General features: G+C 40.1%; 1 protein-coding gene across 4 annotated transcripts in view; it reads right to left on the minus strand.

The window, feature by feature from the left end:
• The window catches only part of TAF4B (TATA-box binding protein associated factor 4b), a 159,935-nt gene that overhangs the window by 106,099 nt on the left and 45,031 nt on the right, over positions 1–8,805 (minus strand). For 3 of the 4 annotated variants that reach the window (XM_032293146.1, XM_032293143.1, XM_032293144.1), the window contains one exon: positions 2,681–2,770. The exons of the other annotated variant lie outside the window; for it this stretch is intronic. In XM_032293146.1, the coding sequence (XP_032149037.1) occupies positions 2,681–2,770 (90 nt within the window). The remainder of the gene's footprint in view (positions 1–2,680; positions 2,771–8,805) is intronic. 4 annotated transcript variants of the gene reach the window in all.

Below are 8,805 nucleotides of genomic sequence, written 5' to 3' on the forward strand. Positions count from 1 at the left end.
TCTGCAACCTCTGCCTCCTGGGTTCAAGCGATTCGCCACCCTCAGCCTCCTGAGTAGCTGGGACTACAGGTGCATGCCACCATAAGCTAATTTTTGTATTTTTTAGTAGATACAGCCATGTTGGCCAGGCTGGTCTCCATCTTCTGACCTCAGGTGATCATCCAACCTTGGCCTCCCAAAGTGCTGGGATTACAGGTGTAAGCCACCACACCGAGCCAAGCACACTTTCTGACTGGATTTTAAGTCAGTGCCTATCTTTGTATCCTACTGAAAGAGTAAAGGCAGTTCAAACTAAAAACTAGTAGGTTCTGCCTTTTCATCCTGGAGTTTTCATTTGTTTAGCCATGAGAGATGAAAAGCTAGGGCTCTTGAGCCAGACAGCCAAGTTGTGAATGCGAAAGAAAAGTTATTAAAGGAACTTCAAAGGGCTACTCCATGTGACACATAAATGATAAGAAAACAAAACAGCCTTATTGCTCTCATGGAGAAAGTTTGAGTTGTGTAGACAGAAGATCAAACCAGCTACAACTTTCCCTTAAGCAAAAGTCTAATCCAGAGTAAAGCACTAATTCTTCAATTCTATGAAGGCTGCAGAAGAAAAGTATGAAGTTAGTAGAGGCTGGCTCACGAGGTTTAAGGAAAGCTTTCTTGATAACATAAAAATGCAAGGTAAAGCTGCAAGTACTGATGTAGAAACTGCAGCAAATTATCCAGAAGATCTAGCTATTTTTTTCTTTTTTTCTTTTTTTGGGAGACAGAGTCTCACCCTGTCACTCAGGATGCGGTGCAATGGCACGGTATCAGCTCACTGCAACCTCCGCCTCCTGGTTCAAGTAATTCTTCTGCCTCAGTTTCCCAAAAAGCTGGGACTACAGGCACACGCCACCATGCCCAGCTAATTTATATATATATATATATATATATATTTTTTTTTTTTAGTAGAGATGGTGTTTCTCCATGTTGGCCAGGCTGGTCTTAAACTCCTAATCTCAGGTGATCCACCAGCCTTGACCCCCCAAAGTGCTGGGATTACAGGCATGAGCCACCCCAGGCCAACAACAGATTTTCAATGGAGACAAAACAGCCTTCTATTGGAAGACACTAGGTCTTTCATAAGTTTTCATTGAGGAAAAGTCAATGCATGGCTTCAAACCTTCAGAGGACAGGCTGACTTTCTTGTTAAGGGCTAATGTAGCTGGTGACTTCAAATGGAAACCAATGCTCATTTACTATTCCAAAACTCCTGGGGCTCTTAAGAATTATGCTAAACCTACTCTGCCTGTGCTCTATCAATGAACAAGGCCTAGATGACAGCACATCTGTTTACAGTATGGTTTACTGAATATTTTAAGCACACTGTTGAGAACTACTGCTCAGGAAAACAAAAAATTCTTTTTGAAATATTATCACTCATTGACAATACACCTGGTCACCCGAAAGTTCTGATGGTGTTGTACAAGGAGATCAATAAAATTGATTTCTGTAAGACTACAGATGCCATAGACAGTGATTCTCTAATGTATATGGAGGAAACGTCAATTTAAAACCTTCTGGAAAAGATTAACCATTCTAGATGCCATTAAGTATATTTGTGAGTCACAGGAGGAGATCAAAATATCAACACTAACAGGAGCTTATAAGAAGTGGATCCCCATCCTTATGAATGACTTTAAGGGGTTCAAAGCTTCAGTGGAGGAAGTCAATGCAGATATGGTAGAAATAGCCAGAGAACCACAACTAGAAGTGGAGCCTGAAGATGTGACCAAATTGCTGCAATCTCCTGATAAAATTAGAAGAGATGAGGAGTTGCTGCTTATAGATGAGCAAAGAAAATGGTTTCTTGAGATGAAATCTACTCCTGATCAAATACTATGAATATTGCTAAGATGATAACAAAGGATTTAGAATATAACAACAACTTAGTTAATAAAGCAATAGCAGGGCGTGAGAGAACGGACTCCAATTTTGAAAGAAGTTCTGCTGTGTGTGAAATGCTACCAGACAGCACTGCATGCTACAGAGAAATCTTTTGTGAAGGAAAGAATCAACTGATGACACAAACTGCACTGCATTGCTGTCTTAATTTAAGACATTGCCACAGGCAGGTGTGTGACCACCTTCAGTGATCACCACCTTGACCAGTCAAAAACCATCAACATTGAGGCAAGACTCTTTACCATCAAAAATGTTGTAACTGGCAGAAGGTTCAGATGATTGTCAGCAGTTTTTAGCAATAAAGTATTTTTTAATTCATATATGTAAGTGTTTTTTGAATACAATGCTATTATATACCTAATAAAGTATACCACAAAAACTTTTATATCCATTTGGAAACCAAAAAGTTCATGTAATCACTTGACTGTGATATTAGCTTTATTATGGTGGTCTGACACCAAACCTGAACTACCTCTGTGGTATGACTGTCAATTTCTATACAAGCATTAAACAATATAATCATGAATTTATGTTCATGAATAAGATGTTACTTCTCTTTTTTCAAAGCATTTGAATTAAAAGAATACTATGAATGTACTTTATGGCTTACAAAAGCACTCAGAGGTTTCTCCCACATTGTCAGTATCTTCACATTCAATTGCTGTAATATTGAAATATTCTGGTTTTTAATTATTTTAGAGTAATGTAATCCAACCTATTTCTTCTAAGTGACACATAACTCTACCTTAAGAAAAGGAACCAGATGAGGCTGAGGTGAAGACTTGAGTTCAACATACAGTTTCCTAGTGAATTCTTCCGCTTCAATTTTTGCATCCTGAGAGATGGGAGAAATAGAAACAATTTTAAGTCTACATATATTTTCAAAGAGACAAAGTATATAATTCATGATTACAGACACAGCAAGCTTTTCACAAATGATAGAGTCCATTAAACATAGGCTCTGTTTTATGCCAGCTATGAAATGTGTAAGCATAAATGATAGAGATATTTACTCATAGAAAATACAATGAAGGGGTGATTTTTTTTTCTTTTAAAGATCCCAGGAAGCAAAGAGAAGAGCTGACAGGCTGAGTAATACTTGTTACATTCTGCTAAGAACAATTAAGAAGTGAAGGCAAAGGTGTCCTAACTTTCTTAGGGTAGGGAATAGGAAGTTATTCAGTTTGGAGACCTTGGTGTTTAAGTTCTCTAAAACAATCTGGAAATTAATCTGCTACTTGCTGCTGTTCTTTGCACACAAGAATCAGGGACAACACTTTCAGAATACCTTGATGCCTGTGATAGTGTGTAACATGTAGCTGAATGAATTATCTTATTATTTTCAAATGTATGAAATATAGCTTTATAAAAATTTGCCTTCTAGAGTATATTATATACCTAATAAAGACTGTAACTGGGTGATAACAGAGAACATCTGTTCTTTTCTTTATGAAGTCATGGAAGGAGCAGTCAAGGAAAGGTAACTATAACCTTAGATTTTAAAAATAATAATTTCAGCTTTTATTTTAGATTCAGGAGGTACCAGTACAAGTTTAGGGTAGAGATGATCTCGTCACCCAGGTAGTGGTATCTGAGAGGTAGTTTTTGAGCCCACACACACCCCTCACTCCCACTCTCTAGTAGTTCTGTCTATTGGTCCCATCTTTATGTCCAGGTGCACTTAATGTTCAGCTCCCACTTATAAGTGAGAACATGTAGTATCTGGTTTTCTATTCCTGTATTAATTTGCTTAGGATAATGGCCATTCATTTTGTGACAAAAAACATGATCTTGTTCCTTTTATGGCTGTGTAGTATTCCATGGTGTATATGTACCAGTTTTTTATTTATCCAATCCACTATCAATGAACACCTTGGCTGATTCCATGTCTTGGCTGTTTTGAGTAGTGCTGTGATAAACATACAAGTGCATTTGTCTTTTTTATAGAATGATTTATCTTCCCTTGTGTATATAGCGAGTAATAGCATTGCTGGGTCAAATGGTAGTTGTATTTTTAGTTTAAGAAATCTTCAAACTGCTTTCCACAGTGGCTAAACTAATTACAGCTATTGATCGACTTACGACCTATGCAACTTACGACCATTCGACTTTACGACCACAATGTTTTGCAAATATTAAACCAGTTGTATTGGTAATGCAGTGTTTTACTTAAACCTGATGAATGTAAAAATAAGAAACAAAATGGTGTAGAGATGATACAAATGGCATAAAATGAACAAAGAAAATTATGACATATAACAATAATGAAAGAAAATTATGATAAAATATGACTTAAAGATTTTTATAACATCATTTCACAGTCCTGTACATATAGCCTACTAAACTTACGACCAAATCATGTTACGACCGGTCTGTCAGAACCAATCATGGTCGTAAGTCGAGCACTAGCTGTACATTCCCACCAACAGTGTAGAAGTGTTCCATTTTCTCCACAGCCCCACCAGCATCTGTTTTTTGACTTTTTAATAAGATCAATTTTGACAGGTATGAGATGGTATTTAACTGTGGTTCTGATTTGCATTACTCTGATGATAAGTGATGATGAGCATCTTTTCATGTTTGTTAACTGCTTGCATGTCTTCTTTTCAGAAGTGCCTGTTCATGTCCTTTACCTATTTTTTAATGGGGCTGTTTTTTTCTTGTGGAATTTTATTGATTCTGGTTAGACCTTTGTCAGATATATAATTTGCAAATATTTTCTTCCATTCTATAGGTTGTCTGTTTACTCTGTTGATAGTATCTTCTGCTGTGCAGAAGCTCCTTAGTTTAGTTAGGTTCCACTCATCAATTTTTGTTTTTGTTGCAATTACTTTTGGGAAGTTAGCCATAAATTCTTTGCCAAAGCCAATGTCAAGAAGGGTATTTCCTGGGTTTTCTTCTAGGACTTTTATAGTTTGAGATCTTATATTTGAATCTTTAATCCTTCTCAAGTTAAATTTTTCTATATGGTGAAAAGTAGGGGTCCATTTTCATTCTTTTGCACATAGTGAACAAGTTATTCTTGCACCATTTTTGAATCAGTCCTTCCCCATTACATTTTTTTGAGACAGAGTCTCACTGTGTTGCCTAGGTTGTAGTGCGGTGGCGTGATCTTGCCCACTGCAACCTCCATCTCCTGGGTTCAGGCAATTACCCTGCCTCAACCTCCTGAGTAGCTGGGATTACAGGCATATACTGCCATGCCCAGCTAATTTTTCTATTTTTTTTTTCAGTAAAGATGGGGTTTCACCATGTTGGCCATGCTGGTCTTGAACCTCTGACCTCAAGTGATCCACCTGCCTTAGCCTCCCCAAGTGCTGGGATTACAGGTGTGAACCACTGTGCCCAGGCTTACTTATTTTTCTTGACACTGTCAGAGATTAGATAGTTGTAGGTGTGCAGCTTTGTTTCCAGGCTCTCTATTCTGTTCAATTGGTCTATGTGTCTGTTTTTGTATCAGTGCCATGCTGTTTGGGTCACTGTAGCCTTACAGTATAGTTTGAAGTCAAGTAATGTGATGCCACTGGCTTTGTTCTTTTTCCTTGAATTGCTTTGGCTATTCAGGCTCTTTGTTGGTGGTATATGAATTTAAAAAATCGTTTTCTCTAATTCTGTGAAAAAATTACATTGGTAGTTTGACAGGAATAACACCAAATCTGTAAATTACTTTGGGCAGTGTGGCTATTTTAATGATATTAATTCTTTCAATCCATAAGCATGAATTTTCAACAATGTTTTGTATATCTCTTTGAGAGATCTTTTGCCCCCTGGGTTAGTTAATTCCTAGGTACTTCATTTGTGTGTGTGTGTGGCTACTGTAAATGGGACTGTGTTCTTGATTTGGCTCTTAGCTAGAAAGTTTTTGGTGTATAGAAATACTACTGATTTTGGAGATTCAAGATGGCTGAATAGGAACACCTCTGGAGTACATTCCCAGCAAGAACAACACAGAGGGTGACCGATCACCGCATTTCTACATGAGTTTTTATTGCCCACAGACCAGGAGATTCCCGGACTGAAAAGCACCAGAAGATTCCAGCACGGCTGTTTCAGCTGGTGCTGCAGGTCTCCACACAAAAACTCACACAAATCTGAGCAGCTATTTCAACTGGCTCCTGGAACACCTGGGAGACAGAGCCACCCATTCAACTGAAAAAAGCGGGGCTGAAACAGGGAGCCAGGTGATCTGGCTCTGCAGGTCCCACCCCGACAAAGACCAGGAATCTGAAACACTCTGGACTGAGAGTTTTGCAGCAAGCACAGCTGGACCCGGGATGGTCCAGCTTCGTAGGGGGAAGGGCATCAGTCATTACCGAGGCAGTCCACCACGACTGAGGCAGTCCTGTATTACCGAGGCAGTCCTGCTTTACAGAGGCAGTCTGCCATTACCAAGGCAATCCACCTTTACTGAGGCAGTCCTCCATTACCAAGGCAGTCCACTATTACTGAGGCAGACCGCCATTACCGAGACAGTTCTAACTGTACCTCTGTAAACAAAACCACAAGAAGTTCACACAGCAGCTGGGCAGAGTCCATGGTAGCTCAGCAACGCCTCTGCTGGCAGACTGTGACTAGACTATCTCCTTGTTGGGCAGGGCATCTCTGAAAAAAGGCAGCAACACATCTGGAACTTATAAATTACCGTCATCTTCCCAGGACAGAGCACCCGGGAAAAAGAGCAGTTATCAGTTCCGCTGCGGCATACTTAAATGTACCTGCCCATCAGCTCTGAATGAAACAACGGAGCTCCCAGCCTAGCACTTGAGCTCCTAAAAGGAAAAGACTGTCTCCTCAAGCTGCTCCCTGACCCCCACATATCCAAAGAGACACCTCATAAAGGAGAGCTCTGGCCAACATCTGGTGGGTAACCTTCTGCGACAAAGATAACAGAAGAAGAAATCAGCTGCAACCCTTACTGTTTTGCAGCCCCCGCGGGTGATCCCCAGGCAAGCAGAGTCTGGAGTGGATGTCTAGCAGTCCTGCAGCAGAGGGGCCTGTTAGAAGGAAAACTAAAAAACAGAAAGAAAGAACTTCAACATCAACAAAAAGGATGCCCACTCAGAGACTCCATCCGAAAGTCACCAACCACAAAGACCACAGGTAGATAAATCCACTAAGATGGGAAGAAACCAGCGCAAAAAGGATGAAAACACCAAAAAAAAAGAATGTCTCTCCTTCTCTAAGGGATCACAACTTCTCACCAGCAAGGGAACAAAGCTGGATGGAGAATGAGTCTGATGAATTAACAGAAACAGGCTTCAGAAGGTGGGTAATAACAAACTTCCCTGAGCTAAAGGAACATGTTCTAACACAATGCAAAGAAACTAAGAACCTTGAAAATAGGTTAGACGAAGTGCTAACTAGAAAAACCAGCTTAGAGAAGAACATAAATGACTTGATAGAGCTGAAAAACAGCACGAGAACTTCGAGAAGCATACACAAGTTTCAACAGCTGAATCGATCAGGCAGAAGAAAGGATATCAGAGATTAAAGATCAACTGAGTGACGAGAAGGCAAGACTAGAGAAAAAAGAGTGAAAAGAAATGAACAAAGCCTCCAAGAAATATGGGATTATGTGAAAAGACCTAATCTGCACTTGATCTGTGTACCTGAATGTGACTGGGAGAATGAATCCAAGCTGGAAAACACTCTTAAGGATATTCTTCAGGAGAACTTCCCCAACCTAGCAAGGCAGGCCAACATTCAAATCCAGGAAATACAGAGAACGCCACAAAGATATTTCTCAAGAAGAGCAATCCCAAGGCACATAATCATCAGATTCACCAGGGTTGAAATGAAGGAAAAAATGCTAAGGGCAGCAAGAGAGAAAGATCGGGTTACCCACAAAGGGAAGCCCATCAGACTCAAAACGGATCTCTAAGATCAAGCCAGAAGAGAGTGGGGGCGAATATTTAACATCCTTAAAGGAAATAACTTTCTTTTATATATATATGTGTATATATATATAATTTGTGTGTGTGTGTGTGTGTGGCGGTGGGGGGGATCCAGGGCTCCAGCTGCCCGGCTCCCAAGGAAAGAACTTTCAACCTAGAATTTCATATCCAGCCAAATTAAGCTTCATCAGTGAAGGAGAAATAAAATCCTTTATGGAAAAGCAGTTGCTGAGAGGTTTTGTCACTACCAGGCCTGTCTTAGAAAAGCTCATGAAGGAAGCAGTACAACTAAACATGGAAAGGAACAACCAGTACCAGCCACTGCAAAAACGTACTAACTGGTAAAGACCATTGACGTAATGAAGAAACTGTGTCAACTAATGGGTGAAACAACCAGCCAATGTCAGAATGGCAGGATCAAATTCACACGTAACAATATTAACCTTAAATGTAAATGGGCTAAATCCCCCAATTAAAAGACACAGATTGGAAAATTGGATAAAAAGTCAAAAGCCATTGGTGTGCTGTATTTAGGAGACCCATCTCATGTGCAAAGACACAAATAGACTCAAAATAAATGGATGTAAGAAGATTTATCAAGCAAATGGAGGGCAAAAAAAAAGCAGAGGTTGCAATCCTCATCTCTGATAAAACAGACCTGGCCGGGCGCGGTGGCTCAAGCCTGTAATCCCAGCACTTTGGGAGGCCGAGGTGGGTGGATCACGAGGTCAAGAGATCGAGACCATCCTGGTCAACATGGTGAAACCCCGTCTCTACTAAAAACTACAAAAAATTAGCTGGGCATGGTGGCGCGTGCCTGTAATCCCAGCTACTCAGGAGGCTGAGGCAGGAGAATTGCCTGAACCCGGGAGGCGGAGGTTGCGGTGAGCCGAGATCGCGCCATTGCACTCCAGCCTGGGTAACATGAGCGAAACTCCGTTTCAAAAAAAAAAAAAAAAAAAAAAAAAAAAAAAAA

The sequence above is a fragment of the Sapajus apella genome, unplaced genomic scaffold, assembly GCF_009761245.1.
Source record: "Sapajus apella isolate SASKATOON/1434 unplaced genomic scaffold, GSC_monkey_1.0 scaffold29, whole genome shotgun sequence".
In the NCBI taxonomy this organism is placed as follows: domain Eukaryota; kingdom Metazoa; phylum Chordata; class Mammalia; order Primates; family Cebidae; genus Sapajus; species Sapajus apella.